Source organism: Panulirus ornatus, chromosome 3 (assembly GCF_036320965.1).
Source record: "Panulirus ornatus isolate Po-2019 chromosome 3, ASM3632096v1, whole genome shotgun sequence".
Lineage (NCBI taxonomy): Eukaryota > Metazoa > Arthropoda > Malacostraca > Decapoda > Palinuridae > Panulirus > Panulirus ornatus.
The window spans coordinates 65,111,887-65,130,986 of record NC_092226.1 but is presented as its reverse complement, the minus strand read 5'-3'; the positions used below and the strand labels follow the sequence as shown (position 1 = coordinate 65,130,986).

General features: G+C 51.6%; 1 protein-coding gene across 44 annotated transcripts in view; it reads left to right on the top strand.

Annotated features, from left to right (window-relative positions):
* LOC139762916 (CUGBP Elav-like family member 1) overlaps nucleotides 1-19,100 on the top strand; it is a 464,351-nt gene that overhangs the window by 232,754 nt on the left and 212,497 nt on the right. For 36 of the 44 annotated variants that reach the window (XR_011715864.1, XM_071688195.1, XM_071688391.1 and 33 more), the window contains one exon: nucleotides 14,732-14,898. Coding sequence is in view for 43 of the 44 variants with exons in the window: in XM_071688195.1 (XP_071544296.1) it covers nucleotides 14,732-14,898 (167 nt within the window). In the remaining variant the exon portion in view is untranslated. The remainder of the gene's footprint in view (nucleotides 1-14,731; nucleotides 14,899-19,100) is intronic. The other 8 variants (XM_071688233.1, XM_071688278.1, XM_071688513.1 and 5 more) reach the window with 1 other exon arrangement.

The window sequence follows — 19,100 nt, the reverse complement described above, 5'->3', positions numbered from 1 at the left end:
TGATGGGACGGGATGGGATTGAGGAGCAGCTGCTGACCCTTATAGACCCTTAAAAGGACGGCCATCAGATCCAAGGGTCGTTACCAACTTCTTCAGTGGGGGTGGCGGTGGGGGAAAGGTTTCAACACTTCCCCTCCCCTTTACCACCCCACTCACCACCCTCCTCCTCCCTCCACCCCCTCCCCCCTTTTTTTTTTAGGACAATGGTCTTCTAGTTAAGGTCGAGAGAGAGAGAGAGAGAGAGAGAGAGAGAGAGAGAGAGAGAGAGAGAGAGAGAGAGAGAGAGAGAGTTAGCTCTCTACCGACGGTGTTATTAAAGATTAGGTCAAGAAGCATCGATTTTGCTGCCTCTTGGTGTCGTGGGTGAGAGTGGCTTGTGTCCACTTGTGTGGTAGGGCGGGAGGGATGGGCGGCGGAGGGTGGGAGGGAAGGAAGTCATTAAGTTATCAGTCACACGAGTACTGCCAAAGGTCATTCCGTGGCTCCTGGCTCAGGTAGGGTCCTTCACGAGGGGTGGTTTGGGGGAGAATGGTAGCGACCTGGGGCCAGTTGAGGAGGATCGTACGCGTGACTTTATCTTCCACGTCCTTGAGTGATATTGTGTAGCCCTTCACGACCCGTTTTCTTTCTTTTTTTTTTATTTATTGATCTGGTTACGAAAAAACCTCCCGAGAGATTACGACCCTCTGAAAGGATCATTTGAGAACGCGCAAAGCCCCCCCCAGTAACCCCACCCCCTCACCCCCACCTCCGTCCCATACATACATACATACATACCCCCCACCTCCGTCCCATACATACATACATACATACCCCCCACCTCCGTCCCATACATACATACATACCCCCCACCTCCGTCCCATACATACATACATACATACCCCCCACCTCCGTCCCATACATACATACATACATAACCCCCTTTTCTTTTCGTAATGCTCTAAAAAGGGCAGGACCACTTACAGGGGACAGTGAAAAAAGGTCACCATATCCTGTGATATTAATCTGCAGGAGGGTTTGGGGGGGAAGGGCTTCCTCCCTCCTCCTCCTCCTCCTTCTCTCTCTCTCTCTCTCTCTCTCTCTCTCTCTCTCTCTCTCTCTCTCTCTCTCTCTCTCTCTCTCTCTCTCTCTCTGTGAAAGGGCAGTTCCCTCCTGCTGATTCGCACGTTACTCGTGGAATTCATTTTTTTGGGGTGAGGGAGTGATGATGGGGGGTGGTAATGGGGGGGGGGAGATAGGGGGTGGGTGCGTGTGGGGGGGGTCGATCCTAAGGACCATCAGAAAGGCTGAGCTCTAATGAGGTTTTTAATGAGACTAATGAGAGAGAGAGAGAGAGAGAGAGAGAGAGTGATGATGGTTGGTTTTGGGGAGAGGGGAGTTGGACCAGGGGGTTGGTGGGGGGAGGTGAATTACAGAAGAGGTCATGTACATTAGAGGAAGGACGTAAATAAGAACGGAAGTCATGGGTAATGTGAACGAGGCTCCGTCCGTACTGTCGTCCTCAGCTTCGTTTGAGGTCCTCTCTCTCTCTCTCTCTCTCTCTCTCTCTCTCTCTCTCTCTCTCTCTCTCTCTCTCTCTCTCTATCTATCTATCTATCTATCTATCTATCTATCTATCTATCTATCTATCTGTATATCTCTATCTATCTATCTATCTCTTCTTCCTCATCTCCTCCGCTGCCTCAGTTCGTGACCTGGTCTCACCTCGCCTCACATGAGCTCAGCGTGCCCTCATCACCTCCCCCCCGGGCCCCAGGGTTCCAACCTGGTTCACACCTTGTTTCGTGGCCCAGGTTCCTGCCATAGTGATCGCCTGTTACATCCTCGTGTCACACCTATTGCCCATAAAAGTCATCATCACTCAACGTTTTATTCAGTTTTTTTCTCTCTCCCCCCCCCCCCGTGTGTGTGTGTGTGTGTGTGTGTGTGTGTGTGTCGCTGTTTTGCCGCCATGATCATCTTGGTGGGTCATCAGAGGGGTTGTTAAGTAAGCGATGCTGCAGCGGCAGCTTCGCTTTGCAAGGTGATTAGTGGCCAGATGTCTCGCTTAATATATATGTATGTGTGTGTGTGTGTGTGTGTGTTTGTGTAATATCTTACAGTTAGTATACGGGGGGGGGGGAGTCGTACACACGTGTGTGTGTGTGTGTGCACCGTCGAGGTTTGGTTGTAGCAGTAATGATGCGGGGGGGGGGGGGGGGACGCTAGCAAAGGTGTAGTGAGAAGATGAGGTGTGGGTGAAAATGACGTGTGGCACTGAAGACAGGGTGTAGCACTAGCGGTCAAATTACGGTGTAGGGGTGAGGGTAAGGTGTACTGGGGAAGGGGGAGGGTAGTGATGGGTTTCGGGATGGGGTGTAGTGGTGATGTGGTGAGCCGGGAGTGTGGTGATGGTGGTGTGGTGAGCCAGGAGTGTGGTGGTGGTGGTGTGGTGAGCCAGGAGTGGTGGTTGTGATGGTGGTGTGGTGGTGAGCCAGGAGTGTGGTGGTGGTGGTGGAGTGGACCTGAGCTGACACTTGGCACTTGGCAGTGCCGGGTCAGGTGCCAAGTGATGGCCCCGCCACATGGTCCACTCATGAGAGGTGCCACACATGCCGTGGACGAGGGTGGAAATTGAATTATTCTCAGCTGTGCTGGGACCCACCCCGCAGACCTGCACGTGGGTCGGGCTTGGTAGAAATACTTGTGCCTCTTGTGTTCCTGAGCTGATTAGATGGCGTCCTAGCTACGTCTCTTCGCTGTATTATCAACTGACATATATTACATGTGTCTCCCCTGATGATGTGATTATTACACGAAAGTGCACTTGGGAACTTATCCTGTTTCATTTTCCCCCATGGACTCATAGGATATATATATATATATATATATATATATATATATATATATATATATATATATATATTTATTTATTTATTTATTTATTCAGGTAATCCAGTTCGTTTTAACTTGAATAGGTCCAGTGTCATCCTTGTGTCTCGTTCCCCCTGTAGACCTGTTGTGTTCCCCACTGCAGTGATGCCCATGTCAGCCTGTGGTCGGTGCTGGCCTCGGCCGTGATGGGGAGGAAGCAGCCCGATCCTCATGACTCTTAATTAGAATCCGTCCCAAGCCACCAGGGCTTCGAGGAAGTATGATACACCATGGCGGAGGAAGACGAGAATATATAAATATTTGCGTTAGGTTGATCGGGATGGAGCACGCCATTTTTGTTCTGTTGATGATTGGATGAGCCACGATCGTGTATGGATGGAGTAAATGAGGTGGGGAGGAGGAGGGTTGTTGTGGTTCCTCGTGTGGAAGAAGGGTGTAACGAGCGTCAGGACGAAGGCTGGAGAGAGAGAAGTGTGTCATTATTGTGGTCATGATGTAGGTGTGAAGTGTGCCAGGGTGGTTTCACAACCCTGGTTGCAGGACCCCACACCTCCGTAGACCTCCACATTTCCAAGGTGGGCTCACAACCCACGCTGCAGCAGCCCACCCCGCTTCGCCTCCACACTGCCAGGGTGGGGTCACTACACGTGCTGCAGTAACCCACCCCCCATAGCCCTTCCCGCACTGTGCCCGTACTACAAGAATTCCCACCTTTCCATCTTGACTAGGATGATAATTGCCCCCCCACCCCCTCCTTTCCTGCCCACGCGTAACGACCATCACAGCTAAGGGTCGTCGTGCCGTCGTGTTCAAGGGTCGCACCGTCGTGCTCAAGGGTCCTACCGTCGTGCTCAAGGGTCCTACCGTCGTGCTCTAAGGTCGCACCGTTGTGCTCAAGGGTCGCACCGTCGTGCTCAAGGGTCCTACCGTCGTGCTCAAGGGTCGCACCGTCGTGCTCAAGGGTCGCGCCGTCGTGCTCAAGGGTCGCGCTGTCGTGCTCAAGGGTCGCACCGTCGTGCTCAAGGGTCGCGCCGTCGTGCTCAAGGGTCGCGCCGTCGCGCTCAAGGGTCGCGCCGTCGTGCTCAAGGGTCGTGCCTTCGTGCTAAGGGTTGCGCCGTCGTGCTCAAGGGTCGCGTCGTCGTGCGCAAGGTTCGTGCCTTCGTGCTCAAGGGTCGCGCCGTCGTGCTCAAGGTTCGTGCCTTCGTGCTTAAGGGTCGCGCCGTCGTGCTCAAGGTTCGTGCCTTCGTGCTCAAGGGTCGTACCGTCGTGCTCAAGGGTCGTGCCTTCGTGCTCAAGGGTCGTGCCTTCGTGCTCAAGGGTCGTGCCTTCGTGCTCAAGGGTCGCGCCGTTGTGCTCAAGGGTCGCACCGTCGTGCTCAAGGGGTCGTGCGTTCGTGCTCAAGGGTCGTCCTTGAAGGGGTTGACTGACCATCTCAGGCGTCGACCTTGGGCCTTCCCTTGCGTAAAGTTAACGATTTCTTCGCTTGAAATTCTTCCTTGAGTGAGACACAGATGGACGTTGACTGAACATGAGTGATGGTGACATCGCTGTCATTTTCTTCAGCGACGAACATTGCGCCGTGTTGCCGATGAGACACGGAAGATGATCGCGTCGAGCGCAAAAATGGTGGCGGGCGATTGGTCTTCGTCCAAGAACGACGGCTGGTGATTGGTTCCCACAGAGAAGCGGCGGCAGGTGATTGGCTCCCGCCTTACGTAGCTCCCATCTCATTTGACTACTTAATAATCCCGTCGAGTCGTAGACAGTTTTGAACTTAGGGATGATTGGTGATGCCGTGAGTGAGTGTAGACCAGGGATAGGATGGGTGGCGGGCGGGCGGCATCCGTGGATGGGTTGGGCGGCATGAAGGGCGTCCGGGGTGGCATGGTGGGCGGCTGGGCCTTCCTGTGACCATCTCGACTTCGTGTGCCAGAGGGTGGGTTACCTAGGATGGCGTGAGGGCGTGTACGATTGGGTGGTTCATAATGATGCGCCTCGTCTTCCTGTCGAATCTCCCTGCCTCTCGTCCTGTCCTCCTGACGAAGAGAACTGCTGACGGTGACTGACAGATAAGCACAGTCAGTCAGTCAGTCAGTCGGTCTGGGTCGGTGATGATGTATAGAATTTTTGTGGCGGGAATGAATCTTGACTCGTGGGAAGGAAGGGGAATCTTGACCCGTGGGAAGGGAAGGGGGAATCTTGACTCGTGGGAAGGGAAGGGGGAATCTTGACTCGTGGGAGGGGGGAGATCTTGACTCGTGGGAGGGGGGAATCTTGACTCGTGGGAGGGGGGAATCTTGACCCGTGGGAAGGGAAGGGGGAATCTTGACCCGTGGGAAGGGAAGGGGGAATCTTGACCCGTGGGAAGGGAAGGGGGAATCTTGACTCGTGGGAAGGAAGGGGAATCTTGACTCGTGGGAAGGGAAGGGGGAATCTTGACTCGTGGGAAGGGAAGGGGGAATCTTGACTCGTGGGAAGGAAGGGGAATCTTGACTCGTGGGAGGGGGGAATCTTGACTCGTGGGAAGGGAAGGGGGAATCATGAGTCGTGGGAAGGGAAGGGGGAATCTTGACCCGTGGGAAGGGAAGGGGGAATCTTGACTCGTGGGAAGGAAGGGGAATCTTGACCCGTGGGAAGGGAAGGGGGAATCATGAGTCGTGGGAAGGGAAGGGGGAATCTTGACCCGTGGGAAGGGAAGGGGGAATCTTGACTCGTGGGAAGGAAGGGGAATCTTGAGTCGTGGGAAGGGAAGGGGGAATCTTGACTCGTGGGAAGGAAGGGGAATCTTGAGTCGTGGGAAGGGAAGGGGGAATCTTGAGTCGTGGGAAGGGAAGGGGGAATCTTGACTCGTGGGAAGGGAAGGGGGAATCATGAGTCGTGGGAAGGGAAGGGGGAATCATGAGTCGTGGGAAGGGAAGGGGGAATCTTGACTCGTGGGAGGGGGGAATCTTGACCCGTGGGAAGGGAAGGGGGAATCTTGACCCGTGGGAAGGGAAGGGGGAATCTTGACTCGTGGGAGGGGGGAATCTTGACTCGTGGGAGGGGGGAATCTTGACTCGTGGGAAGGAAGGGGAATCTTGACTCGTGGGAAGGAAGGGGAATCTTGACTCGTGGGAGGGGGGAATCTTGACTCGTGGGAAGGAAGGGGAATCTTGACCCGTGGGAAGGGAAGGGGGAATCTTGACCCGTGGGAAGGGAAGGGGGAATCATGAGTCGTGGGAAGGGAAGGGGGAATCTTGACTCGTGGGAAGGGAAGGGGGAATCTTGAGTCGTGGGAAGGGAAGGGGGAATCTTGACCCGTGGGAAGGGAAGGGGGAATCTTGACTCGTGGGAGGGGGGAATCTTGACTCGTGGGAGGGGGGAATCTTGACTCGTGGGAAGGAAGGGGAATCTTGACTCGTGGGAGGGGGGAATCTTGACCCGTGGGAAGGGAAGGGGGAATCTTGAGTCGTGGGAAGGAAGGGGAATCTTGACTCGTGGGAGGGGGGAATCTTGACCCGTGGGAAGGGAAGGGGGAATCTTGACCCGTGGGAAGGGAAGGGGGAATCTTGACTCGTGGGAAGGGAAGGGGGAATCTTGACTCGTGGGAGGGGAAGGGGGAATCTTGAGTTGTGGGAAGGGAAGGGGGAATCTTGACTCGTGGGAAGGGAAGGGGGAATCTTGACTCGTGGGAAGGGAAGGGGGAATCTTGACCCGTGGGAAGGGAAGGGGGAATCTTGACTCGTGGGAAGGGAAGGGGGAATCTTGACCCGTGGGAAGGGAAGGGGGAATCTTGAGTCGTGGGAAGGGAAGGGGGAATCTTGACTCGTGGGAGGGGGGAATCTTGACCCGTGGGAAGGGAAGGGGGAATCTTGACTCGTGGGAGGGGGGAATCTTGACCCGTGGGAAGGGAAGGGGGAATCTTGACTCGTGGGAAGGAAGGGGAATCTTGACTCGTGGGAAGGGAAGGGGGAATCTTGAGTCGTGGGAAGGGAAGGGGGAATCTTGATCGGGGGAAGGGGAAGGGGGGGGGAAACTTGACCCGGGGGAAAGGGAAAGGGGGAATCTTGACCCGTGGGAAGGGAAGGGGGAATCTTGACCCGTGGGAAGGGAAGGGGGAATCTTGACCCGTGGGAAGGGAAGGGGGGAATCTTGACCCGTGGGAAGGGAAGGGGGAATCTTGACCCGTGGGAAGGGAAGGGGGAATCTTGACCCGTGGGAAGGGAAGGGGGAAACTTGACTCGTGGGAAGGGAAGGGGGAATCTTGACTCGTGGGAAGGGAAGGGGGAATCTTGAGTCGTGGGAAGGGAAGGGGGAATCTTGAGTCGTGGGAAGGGAAGGGGGAATCTTGACTCGTGGGAAGGGAAGGGGGAATCTTGACCCGTGGGAAGGGAAGGGGGAATCTTGACCCGTGGGAAGGGAAGGGGGAATCTTGAGTCGTGGGAAGGGAAGGGGGAATCTTGAGTCGTGGGAAGGGAAGGGGGAATCTTGACCCGTGGGAAGGGAAGGGGGAATCTTGACCCGTGGGAAGGGAAGGGGGAATCTTGACCCGTGGGAAGGTGTTAGGAATGGTGATGGTATTCCTAGTGATGTGAGGGTACGGGGTTAGGAATGGTACTGCCCCTCATGGTGATGGGGGTAAACTGGTGATGGGAATGGTACCCAGTGGAGGTAAACTGGTGATAGGAATGGTACCCAGTGGGGGTAAACTGGTGATAGGAATGGTACCCAGTGGAGGTAAACTGGTGATAGGAATGGTACCCAGTGGGGGTAAACTGGTGATAGGAATGGTACCCAGTGGAGGTAAACTGGTGATAGGAATGGTACCCACTGGAGGTAAACTAGTGATAGGAATGGTACCCACTGGAGGTAAACTAGTGATAGGAATGGTACCCACTGGAGGTAAACTAGTGATAGGAATGGTACCCACTGGAGGTAAACTAGTGATAGGAATGGTACCCACTGGAGGTAAACTGGTGATAGGAATGGTACCCACTGGAGGTAAACTGGTGATAGGAATAGTACCCACTGGAGGTAAACTAGTGATAGGAATGGCACTGGGGTAACATTGGACAGGTTGACGTGAATGGTAACACCATCCCTGACGGTAGATAGGTGAGTAGAAACAGGGGAGGGGAGAGAGTATTCGGGTAACCCCCCCAGGTTACTCTCTCTCTCTCTCTCTCTCTCTCTCTCTCTCTCTCTCTCTCTCTCTCTCTCTCTCTCTCTCTCTCTCTCTCTCACCCTTGGCGATGGGAATGGTATGAGAGTGGGTGGCGTCAGAGTGCAAGCTGCGGGATCAAAGCCACCAAACAGCCAATCTTATTGATCAAAGCCACGGACCAGGAATCGGCTCTGTGGGGTTTAAAAAGGTCACCTTCGTGTGTCTCTGAACTTACATGTAATATTTCCTTTTTTTGTAATATTTCCTTTTTTTATCTTTTTTTTTCTCTTTTTTTTTCTGTTTAGCTCGCTGGTGGTGACCCATCCTCCTCCCTTCCCCCCCTAAAAAGGGGGGGGGATACAGAGAGGGGGAGGAATACTTCTCTGCTGGGTGATGGGGGTGATGGAGGGGTTTAATTGGGGGGAAAGGGTTTAATAGGGAGACCTTACCCCCCCCCCCACCTGGTGTTGGTGATGGGACTTCTCTGTTATTCCCCCCCTTCCCCTTCCCCTCCCCTCAAGCCACTTAAGCATATGATGAAATCCGTTAAGCAGGCCTCATCATCCCCCCATGCAAGCTGTAAGCAGGCCTCATCGTCCCCCCCCCATGCAAGAGAATCAGTAAGCAGGCCTCATCATCCCCCCATGCAAGAGAATCAGTAAGCAGGCCTCATCATCCCCCCATGCAAGAGAATCAGTAAGCAGGCCTCACCATCCCCCCATGCAAGCTGTAAGCAGGCCTCATCATCCCCCCATGCAAGAGAATCAGTAAGCAGGCCTCACCATCCCCCCATGCAAGCTGTAAGCAGGCCTCATCATCCCCCCATGCAAGAGAATCAGTAAGCAGGCCTCATCATCCCCCCATGCAAGCTGTAAGCAGGCCTCATCATCCCCCCATGCAAGCTGTAAGCAGGCCTCATCATCCCCCCATGCAAGCTGTAAGCAGGCCTCATCATCCCCCCATGCAAGAGAATCTGTAAGCAGGCCTCATCATCCCCCCATGCAAGCTGTAAGCAGGCCTCATCATCCCCCCATGCAAGCTGTAAGCAGGCCTCATCATCCCCCCATGCAAGCTGTAAGCAGGCCTCATCATCCCCCCATGCAAGAGAATCAGTAAGCAGGCCTCATCATCCCCCCATGCAAGAGAATCAGTAAGCAGGCCTCATCATCCCCCCATGCAAGCTGTAAGCAGGCCTCATCATCCCCCATGCAAGCTGTAAGCAGGCCTCATCATCCCCCCATGCAAGAGAATCTGTAAGCAGGCCTCATCATCCCCCCATGCAAGCTGTAAGCAGGCCTCATCATCCCCCATGCAAGCTGTAAGCAGGCCTCATCATCCCCCCATGCAAGCTGTAAGCAGACCTCATCATCCCCCCATGCAAGCTGTAAGCAGGCCTCATCATCCCCCCATGCAAGCTGTAAGCAGGCCTCATCATACCCCCCATGCAAGCTGTAAGCAGACCTCATCATCCCCCCATGCAAGCTGTAAGCAGACCTCATCATCCCCCCATGCAAGCTGTAAGCAGGCCTCATCATCCCCCCATGCAAGCTGTAAGCAGGCCTCATCATCCCCCCATGCAAGCTGTAAGCAGGCCTCATCATACCCCCCATGCAAGCTGTAAGCAGACCTCATCATCCCCCCATGCAAGCTGTAAGCAGACCTCATCATCCCCCCATGCAAGCTGTAAGCAGACCTCATCATCCCCCCATGCAAGCTGTAAGCAGGCCTCATCATCCCCCCATGGAGACACCTCCAGATATGGGGGCCAGAACAGAGGTGTATATTGGCCTCTTTTGTAGCGGACGCGAGTGTGATTGAAGGGCCAATATTGTGCCTCCGGACCTGGCTGGGTGGGTGGGGATGGGATGGCCTTGGAGAGGGCTTGAGTGGGAGGGGGATGTGAGGGAGGTAGGTTCCGAGGGGGTGTGAGTGAGGAGTTATAAGTGTTGAAGTGCTGGAATGAAAAAAAAGGGAGAGGAGGAAGGAAGTAGGTGAGGGTGGTGTTTAACATATGGGAAGGAGACGGGGGCGGCCCGATCGGGGAGGAATGGAAGGTGATTGGGAAAGGGATAAGGGCTGTAGGGAGCTGATTAAGGGAGGCATGAGCACGGGAGGAAGAGGATTAGGAAAGGAGAAAGATTGCCTGAATGGCTGGCGACCGAGGGTACGAGCCATTATACCTCACAAGATACACGTCAGTCAGCCAAGGACGGCAGTTGCGAAACAGTTGTGGCGAGTGGGTGGCTGCCTAGATGGCGTCGTGGCTTGTGGTGAGGAGCTGGCAGGAGGAGGAGACGACCCCGTCGTCCCCCTGCAACCACCAAGACCCGCGGGAGGGTTGTATCCTCCGCCTCACAGTGTGCGCATGGTACCTGGTGAGCCTCTTTGATTCCTGAGGTGTGTGGCTGGTGCAGGTGGCATCATCTGTTGGTGCCTTAACTAACCACACACACACACACACACACACACACACACACACTATAGCAAGCGTCACTTTATTCCCAGACGTTAACGTAGCCCTACGTTATCTCACGTAACGTAAAGGGTTAATGATGGTTTTGACGAGTTACACTCTTGACAGTAACATATTTCAGGTGGACGTAGTACTGATCAGTGGGACAGGTCGTTACGTTACCTCCCTCTTGTCAGTCTTTGCTGGTGAATGCTATGCATTGCGTAAGGTGATTGGCGTAGATACGTCTCGGAGGAAAGGGGGAGTGGCGTCATGTGTGACGTGGATGACTTGGTATGCGTCAGGAGCTAGTCGCCAAGACGACCTTCTTTGCTCCACACACACTGCGTCAGTGCCCTTCCTCAACTCCTCTTCCCACCCACCTCATATGGAGGAGGAGGAGGAGGAGGAAAAACGCTAATTACGTGCTGATGAAAGGTTGTTGCTTCATCGTCAGTTCCTTTCATATAGAACAAGGTCTCAACACTCACAGTAACTGGGAATGACCAGTGGTGTCCTTGGCTCTGACCACCACAGCTGACTGACCTCGAGGTCAGTCTTCGCTGGCCATCGCTCCTCGACATTCCCCCTGGTTGGCGAACATATACGTCAGTTAGAGACACGTGGGTTCGATTCTTTCACTTCTCCTGTAGAGATTGGTGTTGTGATTGAGAAGTGCCTGCCTGAGAGTGCTTCAGCAGCCAGTGGCTCGAGCTGAACCCCTACAGGAGCTTGTAGAAGGATACATCAACCACACACACGCACAGACAGTCAAGAGGGCCGACCGTAGATGCCTGTGTATTACATGTAGCCACGTCCACCAGAACCATGGAGGTTTGAGGGTAGACGTTGTGCCGGACGGCCACTACGTGGCGCATGGAAAGAATGAGAGGGAGGGAAAAAAAAAATGACGATCAATATCCATACAGGTCCCCCGTCCGCTGGCTGTCACAAAGACTCATAACACAACATTTTCCTTTATGGCAATATTCTCCTCTCAAAAGAATCAAACGAACCGACTTTTATTGCCATCCAGGGAACAATCAAACATTCTCACCCCCTCCAGCAGGTCCTCTCCCCACCACTCCGCTCCCCCTTCTCCCCTCTACTCCCCCCAGCAGACTTGATGAAGAGGGAGCTGGCAGTGCGGACGAGGAGTGGGGTGATTAGGGGAAAGGATCAGGAGTAGGGTGATTAGTTGGGGGGGGAGGGGGGTCAGGACGATTAGGAGAGGTCCGGGTTGCGTTGCGTGAGGGAGGGGGAGGATATCTCTAGATGGGAAGGGTGGGTGTGGGGTGTGGGTGGCAGGGTTGGTTAGGAACGGACGACTCGTTAAGGATGTAGGTGATCGTGGGTGCTGTACGACCAGGTGGAATGGGGTCATTCGTGGGGGTGGATGGAATGGCGTAATGGGGGCGCCTGCGCGCGCGCCTGTGGCGGAAATGGTATGAATTTGGGGAGTGTGGAGGGAGGGTTGGGGTTGGACGCAGAACGGGGAGCACTCGGGTTATTGACTGGTAAAGTAGGATCAGGCGCGGAGTGGAGTACAGGAAGGAGTGGCTGAGGGTGGAAACATGTGACCACTGATAAGAGATAACGTGTGGATGACGGGAAGAGCCTCGGCTTTGTGATAAAAGGTAGATAACGCCCTCAGCGGCGCGTGATGAAGACGGACGAAAATGGCGCGCCCGAGGTTGGGAAGAAGGCGCGGCAGGAGGAGGAGGAGGACGAGGGGTCGGTCCATCATCGATGTCGACGTGGACCGGGGCGGCGGTGGTCGCGACGGGAGGATGGATACTGTTGGGTGTCGGACTGCTGGAAGAAGAGCGTTAGTGGCGTCCTCTCGCTGCCTTCGTATTGGATTCCGATTTTGGGAGAGAGAGAGAGAGAGAGAGAGAGAGAGAGAGAGAGAGAGAGAGAGAGAGAGAGAGAGAGAAGAGAGAGACTTTGGGAGGGAGGAAAGAAGAGGGAGAGTGGGAGTAAGGGAGAGGTTTGTTGTCGGAAGAAGGGGGCGCCAAGAGGGAGGAGATGTCATCGCATCACGGCGCCTTACAAGGGCCTCTTTACAATCTCCTCAATGGGTATTGGTTGCGATAAAGGAATTTCCCGGGAGCCGATTGTTTCCCCTGGGGGATTGACTGTCACGCTGCCTGGTTCCCGGAACTGTATTGTGGGTAATCTGGTTTATATGCGGATTAATTGACTATTAGGAAACGTGTTTGAGCGAAGGGGGGGAGAGAGCGGCCTCTCTCGTGGTGGAGAGAGGTCTGTTTCTGTGGGCTTCTGGTGGTTGAGGGGTCTGTTTTTGTGGGTTCTGGTAGTTGATTGGTCTGTTTGTGTGGGTTCTGGTAGTTGAGAGGTCTGTTTTGGTGCGTTCCGGTGGCTGAGAGGTCTGGTTTTTTTTTTTGTGTGTGTGTGAGTTTTGGTAGTTGAGGGGTTTGTTTTTGAGGGCATTTTGCTGGTTGGGAAGTCTGTCTTGGAGAGGTTAGGATGATTATCCTCAGACTTTTTCTCGTGTTCGGCCTTGCGACAAGAGCCAGACGTATCGGTGCTGTGTGACATCATGTGGAAGGTCCTCAGCCAGACATCGACGGAGGAGGAGGAGGAGGAGGTTGGAGAAGCGAGTAGGCGATGCCATGGCATAGCCTCTCATCCCGTCAAGACCATTGTGGTCGCTTTGAGAGGCGATATTGTTCGGCCCACAGATGTTCGGCAGCGGCGATGCGCGTGCGCGCGCTGCCTGCAAAAGGCTGGAGGGGACGTCCATGCACTGGCTTGGTCCGCCGCATCGAGCGCAATTCTTAATACCTCGCTTTAGGGTCATTAGGGCCGCCAGTCGCATTTAAATCCTTACGCTTTGGGGTTCCAGTCTAGCTCCTGACTCTGTGTGTGTGTGTGTGTGATTAGAAGACATGGATCTTCCATGGTCTGTACAGGCCCTGCTGTCCAGTGGAGGAAGACCTCTGGAACCATTACCTAACCCTCCACCTGTAACATCCATTACGTACTGCCCTCTCGGTCATTGTGCAGCCTGACGCTTGCGTGTTGAGGAAGCAGAATAAGAAAAGGGATTGATTGTAATCATTTATCTACTTATGTATTCAGTGATTTATGTGGTTATAGTTCACCAGTGGATCGTCTTCTCCCCCCTGAACGCTACCATCGCCCCCTTAACAGTGATATATCTCTCACGGAACACTACAGGGTATACAGAGCGGCGGTTTTGTAATGCTGTCAGTTTAGGAGATCGTCACAATTGCCATTCTTCTTTTAAACATTTTGATTTACTTTTTTCCACCGCGAAAGTTGAGAGCCTTAGCGACCCCACTACCCTCTGCGTCGACGTCCGTGTCCGTGAACGTCCGTGGACGCCCGTGTCCGTGAACGTCCGTGGACGTCCGTGTCCATAAACGCGTGCACGTCCGTGGACGTCCGTGTCCGTGGACGTCCGTGTCCGTGGACGCGTGCACGTCCTTACCTTGGTCAAGTTTCACGTCTGAGTTCAGTCGTCAGCCGCCGCTGTGTGGTGTACGTAGACGCATATTGATGAGCGCCGCCACGTCCTGCCACAAGTGAGTCGCCCTGACCCACATGTACTTCACGGCTCACAGGCGAAACTTCGTGATCACCTGGGATACATGATGCAACCCGGAGTGTGTAATGGTGTCCCTCCGGTGCCCCAGGGTTATGTACAGCGTGTTGACCAATAGTGTTTATATATGGTAGAACCAGAGTGTGACGTGACCTTTAGTTCCAGGGTCATGAACAACATGTTGACCAGTAGTGTTCGTGTATGTGGTAGGACCAGAGTCTGACGTGACCTTTTATTCCAGGGTCATGAACAACATGTTGACCAGTTGTGTTCGTGTATGTGGTGTAACCAGAGTCTAACGTGACCTTTTGTTCCAGGGTCATGAACATTATGTTGACCAGTAGTGTTCGTGTATGTGGTATAACCAGAGTATGACGTGACCTTTTCTTCAAGGGTCGTGAAAATGGTCATTTTAACCAGTCGTGGAATCTGTTAATATGACTAGAGTGTGAAGGGACCTACCTGTTGTTATAGTGTTATGAACAGGGTCAGGTTAGCCTGTAATGTATGGTATACTCAGTGTGTGATGGGGCCCCTCCTGTTGTTCCAGGGTCATGAATAAGGTCATGTTAGCCAGTAGTGTGTGTGTGTGTGTGTGTGTGTGTGTGTGTGTGTGTGTGTGTGTGTGTGCATGGTAAGCTCAGAGTGTGATGTGGCCCTTCTGTTGCAGGGTCATGAACAGCGTGCACCGCGAGCCCGACCCAGACGCCATCAAGATGTTTGTGGGTCAGATCCCCCGCTCCATGGACGAGAATGACCTGCGCAAGATGTTCGAGGAGTTCGGCGAGGTCTATCAGATCAACGTCCTCAGAGATAAGGTCACAGGACAGAGCAAAGGTCAGTGCGCTTGTCCCCCCACTTACCAGTGGGCTTGTGGCCAGAGGTGCAGAGCATTAATGTGTCTAGTTGTGGTCAGGTTGTTGCTCTGTCCATGAGAAGTCATGGTTGTTTTGTAGCCTTTCTCTTTTAAACTTTCTCTCTCAGGAATATTTGGACATGTTACATATTTGTTTCTCCCCTCCACTGGGAAGGTAGGTACGTATTTAAAAGCTCTCTTACCACAGCTGTTCTCCTGTATATTTCCCCTTAAAAAGGACTCCATATTGTAGTGGTGACGGTCTCCGTATAGGATGTTCTGGGTCAGTACCTGGGATCATGTCTAACAGCGTTCACAGTGTAAGTTTCCCTTCACTTAACCGCGAACACCCGGGTGTGTGACCTTTAGGTATGAGCGTCTGGCCTTTGACTTTCCCCCGTAGGAGACAGGTCAGAGGTGAGGACTTCATTTTCAAGCGGTCATATCGTCGTCTTTGGAAAGGTCAAGTTAGGAGTTTGCGCCCCCCCCCATAGGACTTCGCTGTCTACAGCGCTTCCCAACACGGCAACTACCCCTTCACACCTCGACGGTCCCACCACAGAGACTCGACAACACTTCGTCTTTGTCAAGGTTTTCCCCCCCTTTGTCCTACAAGACCTCGACAGGTCCACCATTAGTCAACCCTTCCCGGGGCCAGGCAGGACCTCGCCAAAATCACAGGGGTTCCTCAGGTGGTCGCTGGTTGCGCTGGAGTTTTTCTTCACCTGGCTCCTCAGCACACCTGTTGGTCCTAAACTGCTTGCAGCCGAAACCTTTGAGGAAAGACAGTTCATGTATAGATTCGAACTTGAACATTTATCAACTCTTTAATAGTTTAAACCCTTACTTGAGTCGTAGTTTCAGAACTTGTATATACGCTGTGTTTTTTTTTTTACACATTCTTCGTTAACGACTTGCGTTGGGTAGCATTACGAAGCAAACTTGAGCCATTAAGGATATTATTAGACAGTTCTGTTTCCCCACAACACGAACTCGTTTCTGGCGTACCACTTGTCTTCTTCCCCCACGCTTCACGCGACTCAGTATTTACCGTCCATGGTGGTATTTTGAGAGACCAGTAGTACAACTCTTGGGGGTTGTAGCGAGCCAGTCCACACTCTCGGGACTGACGACTCGACCGAGTGCTTCATAAAGACAAACCTCCCCCCACTGACGGACGTACCAGAAATTGATTTCGCTCCATCTGACTTCAAACAGTGATAACAAAAAAGAAGGAAAAGAAAAAGAGGGAGGACTGTATTTCATACATCCTGGGAAGCCCTGGGGTTTTACCCTGACGAAACTGTATATATATATATATATATATATATATATATATATATATATATATATATATATATATATATATATATATATATCTTTCTTTCGTACTATTCGCCATTTCCCACGTCAGCGAGGTAGCGTTAAGAACAGAGGAATGGGCCTTTGAGGGAACATCCTCACCTGGCCCCCTTCTCTGTTCCTTCTTTTGGAAAATTGAAAAAAACGAGAGGGGAGGATTTCCAGCCACCCGCTCCCTCCCCTTTTAGTCGCCTTCTACGACACGCAGGGAATACGTGGGAAGTATTCTTTCTCCCCTATCCCCAGGGATATATATATATATATATATATATATATATATATATATATATATATATATATATATATATATATATATATATATATATAAGAAATAAAAGGAAATGGCAGTCAGCATTCTTGGAAGAAGTTTTGAGGGAGATATGACTCGCGAGAAATTTTAGAAAAGAAAAAAAGAATACTGCCAGGACAGCTTCTCATCATAGAGGAAGCAACATTCTCCATCGTTCTAATCCTCATCCTGGTTCATCTCCACCCGAGATCATTCTTGGGATCCCAAGATCATCCTTCGGGTGTTGTTCATATGGCCCGTGAGGCCAAACATTCCCTTGTCCACAGGAGCTGTGACGATGGGTCTCTTCATCTATGACTGATGAGTCTCTCTGTGGTCGGTAACCTGTCATAAGTGTGTAAAAAAAAAGAAGAGGTTATATGGATAGAGTCCAACCCCCCTACGCAGCGTGGATTGAGAGCTGGATGATCTTGCTTCTCGAACCTGCCGATGAGTGAAAGTTACGGGAATATCCTAGAAATCGATGGAGAGGATATGTTAATATCTTAGAAAAACAGAGAAAATGTGAAGCATGTTTGTATACAGGGACTTGGCGAAGGCTTCCTGGCGACGTAAACACCCGTGGTGACACGCACAATGCGGGCAACAGCGTACAGTTGGCGAACTAGGCCGCTATATCAGTAATTTTGCAACGAATAGGTTCCAAGGAGTAACAACAGGCTGTTGCTTCATAGAGATCCCCCACTCTCTCTCTCTCTCTCTCTCTCTCTCTCTCTCTCTCTCTCTCTCTCTCTCTCTCTCTCTCTCTCTCTCTCGATCACACTGATTCCTAACGTTTCTGCAGGTCTAAAAAGGAAGCGAAATATTTTTTTGGTGGAGGTTAAGGTTAGCGTTCCTAACCTTTGACACATTCACGGGCCGCCCAGGGTCGAGTGCACGGGTGAGAATCCTGGTCGCGGCAATCGGACCACTTCATCCACCCCAAGGGGTTGGTCGATGAAATGGGTACCTGGTTCAGGCTAAGATATATATATATATGTGTGTGTGTGTGTGTGTGTGTGTGTGTGTTCTATGAAGGTGCGCGTTGATATGCACTTTGTTCGTATTCATATACCTCGGCGTTGTACAGTTAGGTTTGGTAAAATGCTATCTGCTGGCTGTGTGAGCTTGATGAGAAATGACCGGTGTAGACTCCGTTGCTCACCGACCTGAGACGAAGGGTATTCGAGTACACAGTATTCGAATAGTCATTTCCCTATTAGGGGGCGATCATAGCCTAGCGGTAGCGCTCCCGCCTGTTGCACAGGGGTCCCGGGTTCGATCCTGGCTGTTATAGTTTTGTATGTTCTATGAAGGTGAGCGTTCATATTCATTTTGTTCGTATATATATATATATATATATATATATATATATATATATATATATATATATATATATATATATATATTCCTATGAGTCCACAGGGAAAATGAAACACGACAAGCTCCCAAGTGCACTTTCGTGTAAAAATCACATCATCAGGGGAGAGACAAGAGACAAATGTAAGTCAGTTGATATACAACGAAGAGACGTAGCTAGAACGCCATTTGTGGGCCTGGATGCGGAAAGGGAGCTGTGGTTTCGGTGCATTATACATGACAGTTACAAACTGAGTGTGAACGAATGTGGCCTTTGTTGTCTTTTCCTAGCGCTACCTCGCGCGCGTGCTGGGGGATAGGGGGGGGGGGGGGGTCATTTCATGTGGCGGGTGGCGACGGGATGAATAAAGGCAGCAAGTATGATTTATGTACATGTGTATATATGTATATATCTGTGTATGTATATATAAGTATACGTTGAAATGTTTAGGTATGTATATGTGCGTGTGTGGACGTGTATGTATATATATGTGTATGTGGGTGGGTTGGGCCGTTCTTTCGTCTGTTTCCTTGCGCTACCTCGCTAACGCGGGAGACAGCGACAAAGTGTAATAAAGAAAAGAAAAAAAAAAAAAAATATATATATATATATATATATATATGTGTGTGTGTGTGTGTGTGTGTGTGTATAGGTCAGGCTCTTACTTGGACCCAGAAAACGTGAACGCAGATGTACCACCCCATGTTATCCAGCCAGCCTTGCTAGATTTCCAGTGGGGAATAATTTCATCACGTCAGAGACGGAAAGAAAACATGAATGACGCCGAAGACGAGAAGGAAGCACGACTCATCATAACAGGAAAGACTTCCATCATATAACCCTCGCGTTCCGAAAAGAGTCAGCAAAATTCTAATTTATGTTTTTTAATATCAATTTATTGAGTGAGACATATATTTGTTTATTTAACTTATCCTCTTGTTTTGCGTTAACAATTTTTTTCAGGCATGAAATGTGTCAATGTGATGTTCACATTATTGTTTTGGTGTGATTTTAGATCATAGACCCGAAGGGGGGGGAAAAAAGTACAAATAATAGAATATCTATGATCTCTACTTTTCCATTTTCTTTCATGGTTTTTTTCTACATCTCTTCTGCATGTTGAAAATAACGCTGTAAGATTGTGTAGTTCTTTAGGCCCGGCGGTGCTCCTA